Source organism: Kogia breviceps, chromosome 13 (genome assembly GCF_026419965.1).
Source record: "Kogia breviceps isolate mKogBre1 chromosome 13, mKogBre1 haplotype 1, whole genome shotgun sequence".
In the NCBI taxonomy this organism is placed as follows: Eukaryota; Metazoa; Chordata; class Mammalia; order Artiodactyla; family Physeteridae; genus Kogia; species Kogia breviceps.
The window spans coordinates 49,317,898-49,341,971 of NC_081322.1; the positions used below are offsets into that span (position 1 = coordinate 49,317,898).

Here is a 24,074-nt window from a genome sequence, read left to right on the forward strand (position 1 = left end):
AGACGGTATCTTTTTTTGAAGATTGGAGAGACTTGGGTATGTTTGAATATCTACAGGACAAGGGAGATGTTTTATATATAGGAGGGAGAAGAGACAATTGATAATATGAGTAAAATTTCCAAGAAACTGAGAAGGAATGATAGAATTGCATTTCTTCTCAGAGAACACACTGAAAAAGGTTGGTTGGGAGGTCAAAGAGTAAAATAACAGAAGAAAGAGTCTCAGAGGTAAAGTTAGTGGCTTTTGTGTTTGATTCCTAAACCATCTTTAATCCCAGATGTTTAGTCTTAGCCAATCATGGTATTGTCATCCTCTTTGCCTCCATAGTGTAGGATGGGTATGTGACCCAATCATGGCCAATGACATGTAAGAGAGATCTGTCCATGAAAGGAGACATGGCTCCTTTCTTTTCTGGATATTGGTGTATTTGGATCTGACACATAGAATTGCAATTTTCTGGCAACCCTGAAGGAACAAAGCTTTTGGCAGAACCAACTCATTGAGGTTGGTAGAGAAAGATGGAAAGACTCTAGGTCTTTGGTAATACTTCTGAGACACTGTATTAACTAATTCTGGATCCTGCCCAACCCCTGGATTTCTGATTTTACGATACAATATATTTCCTATTGTGTGAGCTGATTTGAGCCAGGGGTTTCAGCTACTAGCAGTTGGATATGTCCTAACTAATGCAGTAGGATTAGTTGCTCTCAAGACAGAACTGACACAAGAATACTAGCTGGCTTCTAAGGCTAGATAATACTCATTATTTTGAGATCCCACCAGAAATCTGTGGCCTTTACGCTGGTTCCACATAGAATATTGTTGCTGTTTGTTGTTGTTTTTGAATTGTATACACCTCAGTGCTGGGTGACAGAGACATTATTTTAGGACTGAATCAATACACAAGTAAATAGTGCTCACAGGGTCTAATGACCTTGCAAAGTCAGCTCTAACTAAATTAGCCCTGAGAAAAATTGGCCTTCAGTAAGGTTTTTGGCCTCTTTAATGTTTATTACCAAATAGAGAATATGGCATGTTCAAGTCTGAGTCACAAAATAAGAAACTGGAGTTAGGTACAAAATTAGGAGTTCACTTGGGTTTCTGAGTAAACAAAAATATCATAAATACATATTCATGTATTTTGGGGGAAGATTAAGTAGAAATGCTTTAAAAATAAAGAGAATTTATAAATAAAAGAGAAATTGTTATTGGGTTAGAGGTAGACTATTTGCCTTCTCACTATTTGACCAAGTAATGTTGAAAGATACCCAGTATGAGATAACTTATTCCCATTGACTTTAACAACTCACCGATGTTTACAAACCTAAGGGGAAAATTAAGATCTACAATATCCAATTGAATGAATAAACTCAACCATGTTTAACTTTTGATTTGTAAAGTGAAAACAATTGTTTACCATCTTCCTACCTTCCCCACTTTGCTGCCAGAGGATGTTAACTAGAAAATGATGTCTCAACATTTATTATATTCTATCATTTTATGTCAACCCAAAAGACAAGAAATTTCTTGTTGAATTGTAGCTGAATCTCTCTGTTGGGAAACTGAATGTTTATCAGTGAGGAAAGGATAGACATCTCCAGAGAATGGAAGAACAATTAGCAAATTAATTAATCTGTCTGTAGATTTACTGTGACAATCATTTGTTAGCTTAACTAAGAAATTGTTGCTGCTCTTGATGGTGACCCCTACTTTTCCCCCTTAGCTGCAATCTGCTTAGGAAGGTGCCTTGACAACACTAAGAATTCAATGGAGAAAAAAAATGTCAGAGTTATACTTCTGTATTTTCCCTTTTTTAAGAAAAACTGTTTATTTTTGTCAAATTTATATCTGTACATGGTTTAAAGTGTCGATCCTACAAGCTTTGTTAAGAAAAACAGTGGCGCCTCTCCCCGTCTCTCCACCATTTTCCCCTTCACCACAAGCAATCACTTTCCACTGTTTAGCTGATTCTCTTATTGATCAAGATGCAGTGTTTGCATTGTTATGGCTCAGCAAACACAATTTGGAGTTTAGACAATTAGTGAACTATGATTACTTTTCACCTCAGGCCTGAACAGCTCTTGGTTATCACTGGAGTTCATAAGTACCATTTTTTAAAATTTTCTTTTTCACTTGTTGTTAAGACCTACCCATTCTACTCCTTTTCCCTTTCTCCTCTCCACAAATTTCACACCAGCTTTGTTTTCTTCTCTCCTGCATGAATTCAATTAAGTGAATGAAACTCTGAAGCTCTATCATTATAGATGCCACACATTTAGTAGTGTGTGTTGTGTAGATTCAGCCAGACTTAGGAGAGAAAGAAAGAGTGAGAGAATGGTACAGGGAAAGTATATGGGCACTGGGCATTTGCAGGAGTACAAGCAATTCCAGACAACTGTTGAGCAATTTGGGGAGAATTATCTGTCACTTCTGAAGCATAACTTTGAAGCTTTAATCTGATAAACACACAGGTGCAGTCTATGCTAAACAGATTGGTCAAAATGCCTGGTGACTGAGGTCTGAATCACAGACCAAAGTCTACTCTTCCTTACACAAGTGGAAGTGTCTCCAAAATCAGCAACATTAGAGAAGGTGTTGCTGAGATTCAACTTCTGCTTCCTAAAGGAATTCAACAGTGCTAGTGTGTGTTTTAAGTGAGGTTCGGATGATGTAAGGGGAAGAGTGGAATGGAAATTTTGCAATAGTGATGTGTCCATAACCACAACTGGTCAGAGAGGTAAACTGAGCAGTCAAGTATGACCCTGGCATCCACATGCCACTACTAAAAAACTCCAGCTGACAGCCTTCATCCCTTGAGGCCAAAGAGGCATGGGGGGGGGGGGGTGGAGTGGGGTGGGGGGGAAGGGAAATAGGCCTTCCCCTCATCTTTTCTGTTTAATTCCATTCAGACACACCACTTGACCTTTGTGCTTTTAATACCTGTTTCTCTGTCTCTCAAATGCAATTCAGCTCCTTTTTAGGACATGCTCATGAAACAGAATTGGAGGATAGGAAGGGAACTGATGTTGTATCTCCTTTACCATAATGAATAATAAAAACATGGTGCTTGAGACTGCTTTTGGGTCTTAACAGCGAGATTGAAATTCTACGTCTCTCATCCTGTTCTCTCCCGTCTTGGTTTTCTCCCTTCCTGATTCAGCGGAGATGTAGATAATTTGCATTCAGTGGTCCCTCTAGAGGAATGACCAGGTGCAAATGCTGACACTGAAGTGCAGACGCAGCACTTGTGATGTGCCAAAAACATTCAAATGGAAGCAAGACAAATGTGAAGGAAGAGGGCACTGCAGCAGTCATTCAAGGCAGACACCTGAAATTACTATAAATGTTGTTTTAATAGAGAGACTCCAACCATGATTTGCTGTCAGGTTCAGCTGAAGTGCATTTCATTCACTTCTACATTTGGTGGGTCCTCCAAGGGCAAACTCATTACTGAACTATTAGAATCTTAATGCCCATGAGTTTACACACCTTGATCCTATTTGTAACAATTCTTCAGAGCATCCTGTACAAATCTGAGGTGGAAAAATATGAGAATGATTGCTGAGAAAGAATGGGGAGGTTCCTTAAAAAACTACAAATAGAACTACCATATGACCCAGCAATCCCACTACTGGGCATATACCCTGAGAAAACCAGAATTCAAAAAGAGTCATGTAACAAAATGTTCATTGCAGTTCTATTTACAATAGCCAGGACATGGAAGCAACCTAAGTGTCCATCGACAGAGGAATGGATAAAGAAGATGTGGCACATATATACAATGGAATATTACTCAGACATAAAAAGAAATGAAACTGAGTTATTTGTAGTGAGGTGGATGGACCTGGAGTCTGTCATACAGAGTGAAGTAAGGCAGAAGGAGAAAAACAAATACCGTATGCTAACACATATATATGGAATCTAAGAAAAAAATGTCATGAAGAGACTAGGGGTAGTATGGGAATAAAACACAGACCTACTAGAGCATGGACTTGAGGATATGGGGAGGGGGAATGGTAAGCTGTGATGAAGTGAGAGAGTGGCATGGACATATATACACTACCAAACGTAGGGTGGATAGCTAGTGGGAAGCAGCCACATAGCAAAGGGAGATTAGCTCAGTGCTGTGTGACCACCCAGAGGGGTGGGGGGGAGGGAGATGCAAGAGGGAAGAGATATGGGAACATATGTATATGCATAACTGATTCACTTTGTTGTAAAGCAGAAACTAACACATCATTGTAAAGCAATTATACTCCAATAAAGATGTTAAAAAATGGCAAGAAAAAAAAGAATGGGACGGTGTGTTAATTATAAAAGGGAAAATGTTCTAATTTGAGTTAATTTTGGTAGAAAAAGACTTCAGGGATATTTCAGGTGGTAACTGGGTTTTACATAAATTGAAACATATTGGAGAGTTTTTTTTGGATAGCTGTTTCCTCAAATGTTCAATGATTTAAAAAAAAATGCTCCCAATCTTATTAAAGGAATGGTAACTTACTTCTTAACCAAAAAATGAATCTCATCTACTTTTTATCCTCCCATCTCCCTTTCCCCATCTGTTAATCAGACAGCCCATCCCTTTCTTCAGTGTTGCTTTCTCCTCAACCCCGTTCTTTGTGGCACATCCTATCACCAGTATTTTTTATTTGCTGCTTTCCAGTGCATTTGCATTCAGTGGTGGTATCAGCATGCTCTTCTGTAGATATACTTACCTATTAAACATATTCAGGGCAAATAATTCCACATACTGCACTGAAATGGAAAAAAAATGTTAAATGTGTATCATTTTTCACTATAGGATCTCTATCCAGGCAGTCTAGTTAAAGAAAAATGTGAAAAATCTCTCTCTCTCTTAGGAGTCAATTATTAACTGGGACCTAGATCAATAGGTCTGAGAGATGCCTGGGACAGAGAATCAGTTTCCTTTGGTGGCAATATGGTGTTCAGGTCTAAGATTTCTGAGCCAGATACACAGGGGTTTTCCCTTTTGAGAGTGGAAATCTGTGGTAGTATCGCCACTGAAGAAGCTGTCAGGGCCCCCTGCTGGGTGGTTTCCCTCATTTAACTCTTACAGCACCGCGGGGAGAGAGACAGGAGTAGCCCCGCTGCACAAAGGAGATTGTGTCTCAGAATTCAAGTAAATTGCTCAGGGAGTCTTTGCTAATAAGTTTTAGAGGCACGACTGGAACTCAAATCTGCCTACATTCCCTTCACAGTGTTATGAAACTGAGACGTTGAGTTGGTCTGATACGCTTTTTCCAGTCCCCAGAATGAATTCTTTGTGAGAAGTTGTTTCTCCTCCAGTTTCTTCCAGGCCCATTATAGTGACTGTAGGTGTAATATTTAGGATACTCAAGTTTGGCTTTGTAATCCAGGGCCGGCGCCCTTCTCAGCATCCTGTCGCTGTCCCGGGAAAGTGATGCTAGTTTCCGCGGCATCTCGGCAGGAGAGGGGAGTTCCCTCTAACTAAGAAGGGAGGATCTATTTTCAACCTCACGAGCTGGGGGGGGGAAACCCACAAACAGACAAACAAACAACAACCCCAAAAGAAAACAATCACAGCAACCCAGACCGTGGGCCTCTGGTGGACCGGGGACGGGAGGGTCGCGGCATCGAGGCACCTCGGGAGCGCCCTCTGGCGAGAATAGAGCGCGCGTCCCCCGCCCGGCCCCCCTTCGCCGCCGGCGCTGCGCCCCCGCCAGGATCTCTGGGTTCACTCTCGGTCTCTCACTCCGTGAGACACAGACGGCAGCTTTCCGAGCGAGCGGGGGACCGGCTGAGGCGGCGCCAGCGCCACTGCCACCGCTCGCCCCGAGAAGACCTGGGCACCGGGGGAGAAGGCGAGGCCCGGAGCCCCATCCCCTCTCTCCTCTGGGGTCTCCTAAGCCGACCGGCCGCTCGGCGCCCCCGCGCGACACCCTTCACGGCCACTTCGCGGGGCGTGCCGGGACTTGGGGACGCGGCTCGGGAAGAGCCGGGGCAGGAGGCGGCGGCGGCGACGGCGGCGGAGCGGCGAGGGTGAGCGCACTGGGACTGGAGAGGTGTGAGTGGAGGGCTGGGCGGCGGCGGCGGCGGCCGTAGCCGCGGGTGCCTCCCCGCCTCGCCGCTTGGCAGGCAGCACCGCCTCCCCGGGCCGCGGCCGCCCGGCAGAGTCCTCCGCGCGTTCCCGGGCCCGGAGCCGGCGCACGATGCGCCCAGCAGCGTTCTGATCGCCGACGCGCCGCCGCCTCCGCCGCGATGATTCCCCCCGAGCCGCAGCAGCAGCAGCAGCTGCAAACGCCGCCGCCGGCCCCGCCGAACCATGTGGTGACCACCATCGAGAACCTGCCGGCCGAGGGCAGCGGCGGCGGCGGAAGCCTGTCCGCCTCCTCCCGGACCGGCGTGCGCCAGAGGATCCGCAAAGTGCTGAACAGGTGAGCGGCGGCGGGGGCGCGGGGCTGCGTCTGCGGGCGCCCGGCCCGGGGACCCCTCCGTTCCCCGGGCGGCCCGGAGGCCCTTTGGGACGGACGGAGTAGCGTCCGGGGAGATTGGGGAGAGCGGGCGACGACGCGCCCCGCGCTGGCGGAGAGGCCGCGGTAGCTTTGTCCCGGAGCCGGGGGCCCCGGAGCGCCCGGGCGCCGGCTGGTCCGAGGCGAGAGTTCGGGGAGAGGCGGGGTTCTGCCAGCCTGGCTGCTGTGTGTCCGCGCTCACACCCTCGCACACGCGTGTCGCCTCGCTTCCCTCTTCCACTCGGGCCCCAGCTTTGCGCTCGGGGGCCAGAGCGGACCTGGGGGTGGCCGGGGAGGAGGCGGGAAGGCGCAGGGCTGCGGGAATGGCGTGGAAGTCGCCGGCCTCGCGCTCCGCCCGGAGGTATCCCAGCCCCTCGCCGGGAGATGGGGTAGTGGCGACTGCCCCGGAGGGCGGCGCGGGGACCCACTTCTCCCGCCCGGCGCTCCAGTTGCGGCTCCGACTCTTCCTGGCTGGGAGCGAGGTTGGGGAGGCTAGAGGCCTGGGTCAGACCCAGGCAAAGTGCAGAAATGTTGCGCGAAGGGTATGAGGAGGAGGCGAACGCTGGTGCCTGGCGCCTCCAGTGCTGGAATCTGCGCAGTGGATGGATCAAGGACGAGGCGTTTAGGATGAGAACCCGGGTTGATGTGAGATGCCCCCCCCCCCACTGGCGCCCCTGAGTCGGCCGTGATGCGAAAGGGACTTTTTCTACTAAAGTAACTTGAAATGGTTGAAGAGCTGACACTTAAAAATCAAATAGAGAACTGGTTGTGTGTGTTTTTATTTGGGTGCGTGTGTGCCTTTCGATGCATCTGTTGGGGGTAACTCTTAAGGTTGCTCTGTTCGTACAGGTTTCTGTGTGGCACTCTTTTGGGGTATCCGAGATTCCCCCAAGGGATTCACCTCGAGCTCTTTGGGGCTGAAAGCTCTAGTGGGAGCACAAAATACGTACAGAAATAGAAGCTTGAAAAGCTCCTTATTTTCGGAGTATGGTTTAATTTAGTCATATGAAATCCCAAACCATTCAGGAGTCTTCACGTGTGAAGACTTAACGTATATTAGCTTACTTGCGGGTACTTCCATGTGTTTCCATTTATTATCAAACGAGAAGAAATTCACTCTGAAGTGAGACAAGAGTTGGTAATAGAAACTCAAGCCTTTACTTTCCTTTGATTTGTAGCTTAGAATAACACCTTCCAAAATATTACATATTACATCTAAAAAAGATAATGAGCAGAATAAATGAAGAAGATGCTGGCTCGGTACATATTATGTGGGCTTCCTATCCTTTCTGAATACCTGTGATTTTGTTGAATTGTAAATGACTTGGCATTGGCTGTTTAAATTTTTATGCAGAGTATGTTAATTATTAATTTCCCTCATCAAACTGAGAAAAAACTGGCGCCATTGTTCATTTATCTTTGCTTGATCGTAAGTTATTATTGACGCTGTGCAGGTTATTTCTTGATGTTTCGTGGGTCTTAGAGTCCAGAATAACAAGAGCGCTGAGGTGGGAGCTGAGGGGTTTGGTTTGTCATCATTCCTCTGCCGCTGACTTGCCACGTGGCTTGGGGCAGAGCTGTTCATCTCCGTGGCTCTTGGTTTCTTCATTTGTAAAATGTGTTTTATACTTGTCTTACCTCTCTTATCATGGTTTTGAGAAATAGATGAGGTAATACTGAAGAAAAGACTTGGGAAAGTAGAAAGCTTTACACCAATTCATTATTCAACCAAATTCTGTTGTCTAAGAGAGGACAATGGGAATATTGTACACAAGTTAATTGAAGTCATGGTATATCATGGGGAGAATGTTGTATTTTACTAGCCTTCAGTGATCTGTGACATGAGTTTTATAGAGGAGGAACTTAGACTGAAAAGTTGGGTCTGTGACATTTCATGGCAGATACATCTGTGAATGGAACCCTAGGGTTATAGCCTTTAGATTCCAGCTGAAACATTTGGTTGTCTTTCAAAGTTCTTCAGAATTTTCAGTGTAATATTTTGTAGTAAGTAAATGATCTTTCCTTATCCTTAAAGGATAAGAAGAAAATATTTCTTTGGAGAAGGAGCGCCTTTGGTAAGGAGACTGAAAAAAATCAGAATAAGTGTAAAAATCCTGGTGGAGTAATTTCGTTAGCATGCTGATGGGCTTGGCTTTTGCTCCATGACTATGTCAACAGGAGACAGCACTAGTTTTGGCTGTTGAATGGTTGGGCTCTGTGTAAAAGCAAGAGGTGGGGGGAGGGAGTGGAATTTTCTAGTTCCTGTGTCAGCACTTAGGTGTGGCTCCCCTCTGGTCTGAGCCCTCCAGGTATTTTGGACTAGGCAGTAATGGCTTTAAGGCTGGCCCACTGGGTGCCATATCATAAGCATCTTTGTTCATTTTCTAAAAGCTAAAGATCCCCTTTGGCTTCTTTTCCTCTTCCTCTTTCCTTAATACGTCTATTTCCTTCACCTACGTTGCCCTATCCACTAATTGTCTTCTGGACAATTGTTTCCTTTCATCTACCTCTGGCATGCAGCAACTTAGCTGCTAGCAGAAAGTAAGGTTGGAAATCTGGAAGTTTGGAGCCAATATGAAAAATATCCCTCTCACCTTTGGCATGCACATATACTGTTGGCAGCGTTCTAGTGCTGTGAGCTGGCCAGTAGAGTCTCTTCAGTGACTGAGTGGGGCATTGCACCACTGTTAGTTACTCTGCACATCCCACTGGGCCAGAGGGGCGGTGCTGAGAGACTGAGGATGGTGCACTGGGACGAGGAGTGTCAGACTGTGAGCAACGCAAGCCTGGTGAACTGCCTGCCACTGGTCACAGCCTGTAACAATAGCTACCTGCCAACCGAGAGGAAGAAATGCTAACACATATGCTGTCTGTATCCTGCCTACCGAGGGATAGGTAAAGGGAGAAGTATTGATTAATAATTAAAGGTACTGTCTTTCAAGAAGCTTAGAATGAAAATGCAGTGTTACCTTAATGCAATCTGCCTTACATTGTCCTGCATCATTTTATTTCCTCAGTATATCTCCATATGCTTTCCCCTTTCTTTAAAGGCTTATTGAGTTGGATGCTTGCATTTTTTGAATGACAAATGGGGCATCTCACTGATTGACTACTCCCTGTAAAACAATTAGACTAGAATATAATAGTATCCATGATTTTGGTGAAAGAGGAGGTGCTAGATAATTTTTTTTACCAGTTAATGGGATGTGTCACATTCTTCTCCCCTGTCCTGTTCAAAATTGTTTTGGCAGTGTGATGCAAGAAATACAAGATGATTTAGATGCTGGGATAATTGTTACTTATTCCCAAAGATTTAGAATAATGTCTTGGTTCAAAGAAGGAAAAAAATATGGCAAACTCCTCTTCACTTATTTCTTGAGTGTGAGATAGTATTTATTACCCTGCCACACAAGTTATGACAAAACAGAAAATACTTCAAGGGCAACAGTTGATGACCCTCTCACAGAAACTGCTGATACTAGTAGATTTTTTAGAAACATATAGGAGTAGATACTAATCTATGTAGTATCTGAAAATGTTCTCCTCTAAAATGATTTCATTATGAAATGTTTGTGGAAAACGAGTGATAGCTTGTTTCATGTTTTGCATGTGTGCGGTTCTATTTATCATTTCCCACTTGAATATCAGTTTCAGATCTTAATAAAAATGACCATGAATTTCAAGTTTTGACCCACTTTCTTCCCAATAAGAGATGCATTGGGTTGTTTCAAGTTATAAAGGCATTTCTGCCTTTTTCTGTCTTGTAGTGGGTATGTTTAATCATTGGAATGGAACCACGCGTGTGACTCTGGGTCATCCATTCATTTGATTTGAAACTAGCTGATTTCTAACTTACATTTTGATTTATTTCATTAATTTTCAAATTTATGAAACTTTTTTGAATTGAAAACTGAAAAGCATTAAGGAGGATACATAGGAGAGTTCATAGCAAGCCTACATAAAATCGATATCCACGTGGGAAGTTACCATATGTGATGGGACAGTATGTATATACAGCTTTTCTGAGTTATTAAGCAAGGTGGAGAGAACATGGTGAACCAACAGAATGGCTGCCAGGAACAGAGTTATGCTTGTACTATTAGGTACAGTTGATGAAGACATCTATTATCATTTAGGTGATCCTTTTTTTATCAAATGGGACGACTTTTGTTAAAAAATTGATAGTGAGGCTCTTCCTCAAGCTACTCCTTCTAACAGATGTCAGAATGAAAGGGGAAGACCAACCAGTAATGAGGATAATTGATACAAAATATTCCAAATGGAACAGCATGGTGTGATTAAAAATAGACATTTCTAAGATTAGTAGTAAACAAAAGATGTCTGAAGGACACATTTATTTTTAACCAAAGGACAAAATTGTAAAACGGGAAGAACATCCAGTATATTTTTTTGCATGGAGCTTGGAAAACTGAATGTTCATATTAAAGGAATATTTGGTTTACCTTGGATAAAGATGGTGCATTTCCAAGGAAGTAACGTGTAAGAAAATGGACCTATCTTCATGTAATTTTTCTTTGACCTTTTACTCTCTCAAGATCCTTCAGTGCCTCAGGACCATAATAAAAGATGTCTGTTTTTACTGTACACTGCTATAGATGTAGACAATATGGCAAATTGAGTTGGCTGCCCATATAGTTCTAAAGTTACTTAATGCAAGAGCTGATTTATTATTTAATTGCCATTTCTCATAAAAGTAGAATGCAGCATGTGAAAGTACCACCACCAGGTTTTAGTTTAGCTTTCTCATTCATTTGAGTTCAGGCCGGTGAGCATTCACTGAACCTTGTTCAAACACATTAATTCTTGATTATGTTTCTAGAAAAGTATACTTAGGAAGTCAAAAGCCAATAGACACATGGAAAAATACCCCATACTATTTGGCATATTTCTTGCCTGTGACATGAACATCTACATGTATACATTCATTTATTCTTTTTTTTTTTACTTTAGATTTTTGAATTTTATTTTATTTATTTTTTTATACAGCAGGTTCTTATTAGTTATCCATTTTATACATATTAGTGTATATATGTAAGGTCTGAAACCACATAACATAAAATTTACCATCTTAATCATTTTAAGCTTACAGTATAGTAGTGCTAACTGTATGCACATAGTTATGCAGCAGACCTCTAGGACTTTTTTAATCTTGCAAAACTGAAACTCTGTGTCCATTGAACAACAACTCCTCTTTTCCCTTCCCCACTGACCCTGGCAACCATCATTCTACCTTCTGTTTCTCAGAGTTTTATTACTGTAGATACCACATATAAATGGAATCATGCAGTGTTTGTCTTTTTGTAATTGGCTTGGCTTATTTTATTTAGCATAGTGTCCTCAAGGTTCATTCACATTGTCACAAGTGGCAGAACTTCCTAAGGCTAAATAATATTCCATTATGTGTGTGTGTGTGTGTGTGTGTGTGTGTGTGTGTGTGTGTGTGTGTGTGTGTGTAATACCACATTTTCTTTATCCATTCACTTGTTGATGGACATTTAGGTTACTTCCATCTCTTGGCTAATGTGAATAAAGCTACAATGAAAACAAATGTGCAAATGTCTCCTCAAGATCCTGTTTTCAGTTTTTTTAGGCTGTATAACCAGAAGTGGGATTGCTGAATCATATGTTCTATTTTTAATTTTTTGAGGAACCTCCATACCATTTTTCATAGCAGTGGTACCATTTTGCGTTTTCACCAACAGTGCACAAGGGTTTCAGTATCTCTACATCCTGCTAACACTGTGTTTGTTTGTTTTTGATAGCGGCCATCCTAATGGGTGTGAAGTGATATCTCATTGTGGTTTTGATTTGCATTTCCCTAATAATCACTGATTTTGAGCATCTTTTCATATACTTGTTGACCATTTGTATATCTTCTTTGAAGAAATGTCTATTGAAATCCTTTGCTCCATTTTAAAATTGGATTGTTTGGTTTTGTTGTTGTTGTTGAGTTGTAGGACTTCTTTATAAATTCTGGATATTAACCCCTTACAGATATATGATTTGCAAATATTTTCTTCCATTTCAGTGGTTGTTTTTTCACTCTGTTGATTGTTTCTATATTCATTTGTTCCTAATCACTTTCTGTGTGCTGAGTCCTCTTCTGGAGGACACATACATAGCAAAACATTATTCTTGGCTTGAAGAACCTCAAAATCTAACTGGGCAGCTTGGCATATGTACTGCTATTGAGAGTGAATGATTATAATCTGTAATCCGAATTTTTATGCATAATGCTTAATTGTATGCTTCTAAATATCTAGATGCTAGAATCATATAAATAAGTTGTCCTGTATGAGATCCATATTGCACTTATGCTGTCTTATACAGACACTAGTTGAATGTACAAGAGTTGAGAAGAAGTTTCCCAGGAAATGGCAAGGAAAACAATAAAAATAAATGTGTCTTAGAAAATATTTTCTTAGAAAAATGACATGCCTCAATCGGTGGCAACATGAATATAATTTAAGTATACTATTATTAAACTTTTAAAAATATTGTTTTCTGCTAGATTTAAATTTTAAACTGTCAAGAAAATTTACGTATGTGACTGTGATGTTACAAAATACCTTACATACCATTTTACAAGTTCTGATATTATGAACCATCAATTCCTGCCCTTTTAACAAATTAATTAGGGAAACCTAGTACAACTGAATACACATTAAAGGAGGCTAAACATAAAAAGAAACGAAATTGAGTTATTTGTAGGGGTGGATGGACCTAGATACTGTCATACAGAGTGAAGTAAGTCAGAAAGAGAAAAACAAATACCATATACTAACACATATATATGGAATCTAAAAAAAAAATGGTTCTGATGAACCTAGGGGCAGGACAAGAATAAAGACGCAGACGTGGAGAATGGACTTGAGGACACGGGGGCGGGGGAGGGGAGGGTAAGCTGGGACGAAGTGAGAGAGTAGCATTGACACTACCAAATGTAAAATAGATAGCTAGTGGGAAGCAGTCACATAGCACAGGGAGATCAGCTCCTTGCTTTGTGAGCACCTAGAGGGGTGGGATAGGGAGGGTGGGAGGGAAATGCAAGAGGGAGGGGATATGAGGATATATGTATACATATAGCTGATTCACTTTGTTATACAGCAGAAACTAACACACCATTGTAAAGCAATTATACTCCAATAAAGATGTAAAAAAAAAAAAATAAAGGAGGCTGAAAACCAAAACGTGCTAATTATGTCCAGATTTAGAGTGACAGGGCTACAATTCCTAATCGTTCCTGGCTTGGAGATAGTACAAGGTACTGATCCATTGTGTAAGATAAATACTTCACTGGTTTCCCTTTTCCTCATCCAGTCATTCATTCAATCAGTCAGTCATTTATTCAATGAGTATTTATTAGGTGTTTACTATATGTTGGGCACTGCTGCCTCATAGTGGTGAACCAGACAGTCATGGGCTGACATGGACCCTTGAGTGCCATTGGTGGAGTTTCTAACTGTTACTACCCTTTCAATATAATCTATCAAGGGGACAATTTAAGTAAAGTAGAAATAAAGATAGCATACATCAAAATGATTAGCTTTTCAAGCTGATCTAACAGAGATGCAAAAAAAAGCCCCATAATTTAGCTGTTTCACCTGTAAGAAAACTACTCAAGAGGAAGACTGAACCCATAATAAAATTACTTGAGGTTTACACAGACTCAAGAGGCAGATCTTTCTTGAGGAATACAATACAATTTGTTTCACTTAGGACTTTAAACAAAGGAGGAATAGCCATTAATGTTCATCTACTTTCAGAGTGTTAGAAGAAAAAGGAGAACAGACTTGGATCTCGTCCTGCCATTTCAGGGCGAGCCTATCAAGGTCATTGCCATATAACCCAAGAAAATAGAGTTTCCTGAAAATATCAACATTCTGACAGTGCATACACAACTCTGAGGGAGCTTGGGGGCATGTTTGTGCATTGCAGGTAAGAGAGATTGGTAAGAGATTGAGGGTGATTTGGAAGGACTTGATTGCTTTACTATGTGATTTGATACAACCTATGAGTGTTTGAATTAAAATGAGCATTTAGACAGTAGCTCAAATTCTTAAATTTTACATTATAAAGCATACATTTTATATCATAAAATTTTACATCATATGTTATTCTCATAATAATCTTTTTATAGATATGGAAACCAATTTTTATGGTAACACAGCTAAGTGCTTTTATAAGACTACAGAGGAAGGAGAGACTAGGCTGGAGACAGGGCAGGAGGGTTTAGGGATGGCATTTGTCCTTGGCATTGAAAGATGGTGTCTTAGGTTGGGCTGCTATAACAAAATATCATAGACTGGGCAGCTTAAACAACAGACATTTATTTCTTACAGTTCTGCAGGCTGGGAAGTCTGAGATCAGAGTGCTGGCAGATTGTGTGTCTGGGGAGGGCCTTCTTGACTTGCAGACAGCTGTCTTCTTGTATCCACACATGGTGGAGGGAGAGAGTGAGAGTGAAAGAGAGAAAGAGAGAGAGAGCGATCTCCTTTTCCATCTTATAAGGATACTAATTTCATAATGGGGACTTCACCCTCATGACCTCATCTAAATCTAATACCTCCAAAGGTTCCATCAAATACTATTACACCGGGGAGCTGGGCTTTAACATGAATTTTGGGGGGACATAAACATTTGATCCATAGCAGATGGGTAGGATAGGAACACGTGCAAGAAGGGGGATGACAGAAAGGATGAACCAAATATAGAGTAAGAGACTGGAGGAGGATTAAATGACCAGTTTGACAATATTATGTGTAGGTAAAAAGGCAGTAGAGTGACGTAAGGCTAGAATTGCAGGATGGAGTCAGATAATGGAAAGCCTTAGACACTCCAATAGGAGTTAGACTGTGGGTTATTATTTTTGCAGGTTATTGAGTAGAGAAAGGACTTGATCAGAGATCTGCCCGAACATTATATTTTGGACAAAGTCTGTAGGACAGATGGACAGAGGATGGACTAGGGTTTAGGGGTCAGTTAGGTGGCTACTGTAGCCATATAGGGGAGTGGAGACAGGAGTCTAAATGGGATGGAGGCGGCCAGGATGGAGAGGGAAGTGTTGTAATTTGAACAGAGTATGGACCAGGGTCAGAGAGAGGAAGATTAGATTATTTTTGAGAAGGTACTCAATAGTGTCTGCAACATAGTGGGTGGTTAATACTTGTTTGCTGAAAGGTTATAAACTTGCTACAAGGAAGGGATCTGCTCACTAGGTCAGAAGAGACCTAGGGTGTTACCTGAACTAGACAGAGCTAGAGGACCTTAGCCAGCTACTCAGTGGTCTGTGGACCTGTGCTGATTCACAGATTGTATAACCAGACTGTGAGAAGAACAGAAATCAAGAGTAAGCATTAGAAATACCTATAGCAACGTGACAGAGTACTTTTATTTATTTTTTTCTAATATTAAAATATTGGGTCAAGTATTTTAATTTTTGGTTTTTTGCCATTTTATTTTTCTAGTAGTTGATTTTTTGAATTGTATTTTACAAAAGAATTGTCTTCAGTGAGTTGGGAAAAAAAGAACCAATATTTTATAACAGATAGTTTGAGAAGCACTGGTCCCAGTCCCATATCCAAGAGGGAGCAACAGTGAGTCTGGATTCTGGAAGTGCATCTAATCATGGGGTAGGTAGGGGGTCCTCATAGTGGCAGCATTAGGGTGGTGCTAGTCACGCCCCTGGAAATCTGTACATCCCACCTGGCAATGTGGAGGCAGCAGGTGAGGCCTGACAATAGCTACATTAAGTATCAAGGACTCAACCCAACAGGCTAGGTTGGGGCTCCCACCTTAAAGGGATCCCCTGGACTGTTAGGCGGGGAAGCTCTTTAGCGATGAGAAGGGGTACAACGCAGCATCGCAGTTCTGTGGAATGGGGTATAGGTGGAGAGTGCTGTTTTTCAAGGATCTTAAAGTTAAAGAGAGCAGATTCTAGGTCTGAGTGAAGAAAGGAGGGTCAGGGTTACAGGGGGCTCAGCATGAACAGCAGGACCACTGGCATGACTCTGCTTCAAGCTCTGAGGAGCACAGAGTAGGAACTCTTCAGCCATTCAACACCATAATTACTGAGCCAGGTAAGAGGAACCATGTAGATATTGGGGAAACTGCAGGGAACAAGACATAAAAGGCCTCCACTCTCCTGGAGACTATGTTCTAGTTGGCGGCAGGCAATAAATGCACACATAAGACAGATATCTCACTGTGCTAAATACTCTCCAGAGAATTAAAGTGGGGCGATGTGACAGAGAGGTAACGGGTGGTCCTTTAACGTGAGTGGTCAGAAGAGGCCTCTCCTTGTCTGGTAACATTGAAGCTAAGATTGGAATGACTAAAAGGAACCTGCAACTTGAGGGTCAGGAGGCAGTGCATTCCAGGTGGGGCTGCTGAGATGAAACAAGCAGCAGAGTGACTGAAAGTAAGGGAGTGCAGGAAGGAGGGGAACGTGGGAGGGGGGAGATCGCGGACTGAGGCGGGGTGGGGGGAGGCACGCGTGAGGTCTTTTAGGGCCCCATAGGCCGGGAGAAGAACTAGTGTTTTATTCTCAGTGGGATGGGGAGCAACTGAAAGGTTTTAAGCAGAGGAGTAATGTGGTTAATGTGTTGAAAAGCCCACCCTGGCTGCTGTTGGAGAATAGACTGCGGGAGAGGTAAGTGGCTCCAGGAGGAAAGAGACGTTGCAGGCTTGGCCTGGAGGGTGGCAGTGCGGTGGAGAGAAACGATTGCGTTTTGGAGTGATTCATCTTGGGAGATGGAGTCCATGGGATTGGATGAGTGGTTTGGTGAGGCTGCTGAGGGAAATGAATAAAGAAAAACTCCAGGGCTTCCCTGGTGGTGCAGTGGTTGAGAGTCCGCCTACCGATGCAGGGGACACGGATTCGTGCCCCGGTCTGGGAGGATCCCACATGCCGCGGAGCAACTAGGCCCGTGAGCCATGGCCGCTGAGCCTGTAGGTCCGGAGCCTGTGCTCCGCAACGGGAGAGGCCACAACAGTGAGAGGTCCGCGTACCGCAAAAAAAAAAAAAAAAAAAAAAGAAAGAAAAAGAAAAACTCCAGTGTGGGGGCATGAGAAACTGGGTGAGTGATGGTGCCCTTGTCCAAGATGGGAAAGACAGGGAGAGGAACATGTTGGTGGATAAAAAGTCAAGAGTTTACTTCTGGCAAGTTAAGTTAGAGATGTTCAGTGGAAATGTCACATGATAGCCAGAGTATGGGATTTAGGGAGAAATCAGGGGCTGGGGATTTGGATTTGGGTGTCATTGGTGTGGTCCTGGATGAGATCATCGGGGGACAATGTGTCGATAGAGGAGAAAAGGGGTCCCAGGGCCACTCTGGGAAGCACATCAACTTCCGAGTCAAACAGAGGAGGAGGACCCAGCAAAGGAGTTGGAGGAGGAGAGGTCTGGATCAGGAGGGAAAACTGCAGAGTACGGTGTTCAGAAGCCTAGAGAAGCAAGTGTTTTGAGAGGGAGGGAATAAACAGTGCACGTGCTGAGAGTAATCAACTAAGGGAAGGGTGAAGCAATGATCAGGGTCTCGGCAGCAGACAGGCACAGGCTCAGGCGGTGGGCACCGGTGGAAGCCTGGATGGAACGGTGTGGAGAGGGACTGTGAGCTGGGGCTTTCAAAACATAACTTTTGAAAAGCTTTCCTCTAACCAGGAGCAGAGTAAAGGGAGAGTCTGTTAATAGAGGACATAATACACAAGGTCTGTATGCTGATGGGAAAGATACAGTGGAGAAGGGAAAATTGCATATGCAGGAAGGAATGGGATAAAGGAAGGAGGAAGGCCTTGCAAAGGCTGAGATGGTAGGATCCCAGGTGCAGGGGGAGGGGTTGACCTTGAAGAGGAGCCAGGACACCCTCCAGGGTCCAGGAGTTGGGGGAGAAAGCATGGGTGTAAATGAAGGTAATTTGGTAGATTTGGTGGTGAGAATAAAAGGTGATTCCCGTCTGGTGGCTTTTCTTTTTCTGTGAACTCTGAGGTCATCCTATCAATTAAGAATGAAGGTGCTAGGTAGTGGGGGAGGGGTGTAGGACATTTGTACAGAGAGAAGTGGAAATAGTCATTTTGAAGTGTCAGAAAGGAGACATATAAGAGAAGTATCATAGGATTTAAGGGCAGAGCTATGCGCTTTTTTGACATTTGTGATGAGGAGGCGGTGAGACGGGTGATAGGCAGAAAGAAGCTACTGCTGTTTAGAGTCTGTCTTGGAAAGGGTTAACTCAGAAACAGATCTGGGCCCTGGGGACAAGGCATGCAAGAACCATCAGTGGATTCAGCTGTGAAGAAGTCAGGATATTAGTGCGGGGGGGGCGTATTTAGGGGAGCTCAGGAGGATTTTGGTCCTGATTATACTTGGGAGTGGGGTGAGAGAGAGAGAGAGAGAGAGAGTGAGGGAATTAAACGTCCCTTGGAGATTTTGTGTCTGGGCCCCTGGAATGATGATGTCCCTTTCAGAATGTGAAATGTGAGATGTTCTGTCTCAGGGAACTGACTTCCGTTTTTCGGGGACCTCAATGTTCTCATTTGTAAACTGGTTAAAATAATCATAGCCCTTCACTTCCCATTGCATTTGGGGGATTTTTAAATGACATAACATCTGGGAGAGGACTTGGAAAGCTGCCAAGCACTCTGCATTTGTTATCCTGGTCACAAAATTGAAATGGGAGCCCGGGTTCTCGTGGCTTGTCGGAGGCCGGGGATAAGCGCTAACGAGCGCCCTCAGCGCGCCGAAGCCTTGGATGCAGGCGCTGCTCTGTTCGGTGGTTTTTCCTCCTGAGCCTTGTGGGTCAGAGTCTGAAGTGGAACCCACCCACCTGGGAACAAGGCACAAGTCTGTTTTACTTCAATGTATTGCGTTTTTTGAAAGCTAGATATATTTAAACGTTTTTGGCTTTGTTTTAAGAACGCCTCTTCTTGGGAAGACTAATTTGGCAGAAGTCATCTGCCCTGCGGTCTGATTGCGCCTCTCAGAGTGATGGTTGCTTCGGCGGTACCTGCGGTTTGTAAAGGAGAGTTTGACAGGTTTCGGGAAAGGGTTAGCGCCTCTTGAACTGGGGAGGTTTCAAAATGAACTTGGGCCTAAAAGGCTCCATAGAGCCCGGCAGTGGGACAGACAGAGCGGCTCAGAGGGAAGGCACAGAGCAGCTTTTATGTGCTAATGAGGGGAAGCCCAGATGCCAGGGGCATCAGAGGAGCTCTTTGTGACTCGGGGATGGCTGGAGCCTCTGTCCTTATCTGGATCGTGCCTCAGGCAGGAGAAACACTGCGCCCTCACAGAGGAGCCCTTGCCTCCTACACAGATAGCTCCACGGATAGCCCTACACACCGCTTCCAATGCTGCTGGGCGGTGAGGGGCTGCGGAAAGTCCCAGGATGGGGTGACTGCTTGAAAGCAGGGAGGCTGGGAGGTGGGAGAGGTGGAGGTGGGGAGGACGGGGGATGAGAGGGGGAGAGCTGTTCGGTAGGGTGTGTGGAGTCAGAGAGCTAGGAAGGACTTACAGCTTCACAAAACTAACACTTGATGAGTGGCCTTCAATCCAGTCCAAAAGGAGGTGAGCTGTCCTTGAAAATAGCACAGGTCAGTTTTTAGCTAGTTACGGGGTAAGTCTGAAACATCACAAAAACCAACCAAACAAAAACTACCATCACCCAGTGAGTGCTGGAATGAATTTCACATTCTGGTTATTCCATTAAGTGATTGCTCCAGAATTGCTAGCTGGGAGGGGTTAGGAGCACCCATGTGGTTGGAAGTAGGGTCAGGGAACTTGTCCTGAAGCTGAATTTGCATAGGAGAACACAGTGTTTACAAAGGTTGTATGTTTACTTCTACTGATGGAGAGATTGGGTAACCAGCACACCCCTAGGATTGTTACTGTCTCTGGAAATATGAGTTCCCAGATAAGACAGACCAATGAAGACATCAATCCATGGTACCTTGACCTTTTCTTTATCTCCTACTTTTCATTTCTGTATCTTTTTGGGGCTATATAAATATTTAAATATAATATCTATTATATACATCATTTCTCAAATAGTGTATATTAAGTATTATTTGTAATGAATCTTTGTCTGTTTATCCATCTGTCTCTTTCTACCTTGCTCTGTTTCTCTCTGACAGACACACACACTCACACACACGCACATTGATAGAGAATAGTTTTTCCATTTGGAATAGTTTATTTTCCTTCTTTGAAGATAGCCCTCAACTTTCCTTACCATGCTTTTTTTGGCTCAGAGTTGGTTCAAGGAGAATGCTTTATTTTTAATGTGTTTAAGTTTTACTTAGGAACCACATTGAATTGGTATCACTTAAGAAAACAAAAATATTCAGTGTGAAATTACCTGTGAGCTAGCTATATCTGAATGTGTGAATACAACTGTAAAACAAGCCACCACATAAAGATTTTGCCTTACCCCCAACCCCTCCCTTTCCTTGAGCCATATATGGTTTCATTACAGCCCTTCAGTTCCAAGTGGTAACGAGTCCAGTGACTTGACTTAAAAATGTATCCTTTTTTTAGAGAGCTTCTTTTTGGATGATGAAAAATTTCTGGAAATATATGGATGTAATGATTGCACAACATTGTGAATGTACTTAATGCCACAGAACTCTACACATAAAAATGGTTAAAATGGTAAATTTTGTTATATATATACAATATAAAATATATAGTATACATATTGTACCTATTGTATATATATGCAATAAAAATATTTTTAAAATGTATCTTTTTTAACCTGTTCTAACAGTTTGTGTGATTTTAGTGCTTCTCAGGCAAAATACTTCTTTATTATTTTTAGTTCTTTTTCTTAATGCTTCCTATTTATTTCCTGCTGCTAGTGAGGTCCCTACATTTTGGATTGACCTTCCCCAGTGTAAGCCTAAAGAAGTATAAGCAATAAGGTGCTTGTTTGCATTGGTTTTAGAAAATTGATCATATGCAACTCTAATGCTGATAAGTGGACTCATCTGCATCCAATGTGATGAGACCATAATTATTACCTCCTTAGCCCCAAAGTTCATTGCAACCTGAGAGTATGCCTATGAAGATGATGGAAGGAAAGCACAGTCCAAAGCATTTATAGCAATGGATATCAGACTGCTCCTTTTGGATATTAGTTTGTTGAAGAAATGCTCCTTTTGGATATTAGTTTGTTGAAGAAATGAAAAATATGCGGGTGGGAATGTGTGTGGATGGCCTGCAGGACCACGACTGCAGTTGGTCGGGCTGTAGGTTGGTGAATTGAGATACAACAACAAAAATGTCCTCTCCTTGTTTTCCCTTGTCACAGCTAGAAAGCAGTTCATTGGATTTAGGAACCTGATGATTCTCTTCCTTTTTAGTGGTTCCTGGAGTAGGAGGTAAAGGAGCCAGAGTCTGTAGTGCACACTTTTTCTAAAAAAGAAATTTCTGCAATCTGCTATTATTTACCCCAAACTCTTGGTGTTGGGGGAGGTTAAGACACATACAAGAAGCAAAGGCATTTCAAAGTGAAAGACAGAAGGAAATGGAATGCTTGGGTCGGGGTGGAGGAGCCCTGCAGAGAGCTAGCCTTGGATTTCTAATATTCTCTGCTATTTTAACCATTAAAGTAATTCGCTCCATAAGGCTTAAAATGTTGATTCCTGTCCGTTCTTAGGGAAACAAGTGAACAAACAAAGACAAAAAAGTCCCAGATGCCATGTGGTATGTGAATGAATCAAAGGCACCTTCATTCCATGTCAAAATTCCCACTTTGGAGAGCTATTAAATGTTCTCTGTGGAAATATTTTGAACTTCACAAATGAATAAAGTAAAGTAGTGAATGACATTATAAAGCCCTGACCCTCAATTTTCAGGTGCTGCTAGGCGGTGCTATGAGTGCTTCAGAGTACAGTCTAAAGATAAACTGATATAGAAGCTCAGTGTATGAGACATTATAACTCTTCAACCAAAACACAAAGCACCAATGCATCTGAAAACCTTGATATCTGACCCTTGACCCCCAAAGTCTGGGTTAGATGCCCCATTCCATGTGCTGGCTATTTCCTATCATTTCACACTCTACATTATTTTCTTGTCTGAACTCTCCCAATGGGTTGTAAGTCCACAAGGGTGTTCTCTACCCAACATCTTACATAGAACCCAGCATGAAGTAAGTGCTCAATAAATATTTTTGAGTGATGGGGCAGATGATCTGCTAGAGGCTGCTTCAAAACAGAGATTATTTTCAGCAAATTGATGTTCTCTGATTTTATTTTCTCAAATAATGTGTGTCATAGAGCCTGGGAGAGAGTTGGCACTCAATAAATTTTAGTTTCAGTTTTTTTTAAATCGATCTATGTAAAGGTAGGGGATGTAGAAAAAGTATAGAAGGATAATTTGAATGGTGCCAGAGTTGGGGAAACACTAGGTGTGATACATAAGTCCTACTCATACTTTAAAACTCAACACATGTTTCTATCAATTCTATTTCCCAAAAGTTTTAAATTCTCTCTGCGAAGAAATTTCCTGTGGGATAATCATTTGTAGAAATAAAAATAGAAGTCATTTTAAGCTCATTATAAGCAACAGTGGTTAAGAACAGGGCTAGATTGCCTACATTAGCATCTGAGTGCTCTGATCTTGGGGACCTCAATTTCTTATCTTTTTCCACGTTGTTGTGAGGACTAAAAGACTGTGTATATATGTATATACATACACACACACCCATATATATGTATGACACTTAGCATCTGACATATAGAGAGTCCTACTCAAAATTTTATTATTATTATTAGCATTAGTATTAGTATCGTCATCATCATCATCATCACTGGCAGGTAAAAGCCCAGGAAAACATAGGGAAGAAGAAAACTAATTGCCAAGAAGAATATGTGAAAGTAGGGCCCATGTCTGGTTTGATTAGTGCTTTTTGCCCAGTGCCCAGCATAGCCCTTGGGCATTATAATGTTGATAATACTTGTGTAATGAATTAATGGTATGTACTTATGGTGGTTTGGAGAAGGAAAGGTAATAGAAATTAGAGTTAAATTTCTTCTTTTTTTTTTTTTTTTTTGCGGTATGCGGGCCTCTCACTGTTGTGGCCTCTCCCGTTGCGGGGCGCAGGCTCCGGATGCGCAGGCTCAGCAGCCACGGCTCACGGGCCCAGCCGCTCCGCGGCACGTGGGATCTTCCCGGACCGGGGCACGAACCCGTGTCCCCCGCATCGGCGGGCGGACTCTTAACCACTGCGCCACCAGGGAAGCCCTAAATTTCTTCTTTAAATACGTCACCTTGGGAAAATTAAACAGATTAGATTTATATCCTTTGTATGTCTGCTTCAAGGAAAGCAGTCCTAGGTGTGGTTAAGAGATGCAAACATACAAAGTTAGGTCTCTGCTTGCAAGTGTGTTTTAATCTAGTTGATCAGTTATTTAAGTCAATCAATTAGATTGCTTTCCTCTTAGAAGGTGAAATTAGTCACAAGGAAGGATGGAGCATTGCTTGAAGGTGGCTTTGGAACATGGGACACTGGGCATATTTTTATAGAGGGGGAAATTTTACCACTAGACAGCTATAAGCATATTGGGCTA

The 24,074-nt window shown here is 42.9% G+C and overlaps 1 protein-coding gene across 1 annotated transcript in view; it reads left to right on the top strand.

Moving 5' to 3' along the window:
• The first annotated feature begins 5,706 nt into the window (after window positions 1-5,706).
• SLC35F1 (solute carrier family 35 member F1) overlaps window positions 5,707-24,074 on the top strand; it is a 434,637-nt gene continuing 416,269 nt past the window's right edge. The window contains exon 1 of the mRNA XM_059083053.2: window positions 5,707-6,416. Within this exon, the coding sequence (XP_058939036.1) occupies window positions 6,241-6,416 (176 nt within the window). The 5' untranslated portion in view covers window positions 5,707-6,240. The remainder of the gene's footprint in view (window positions 6,417-24,074) is intronic.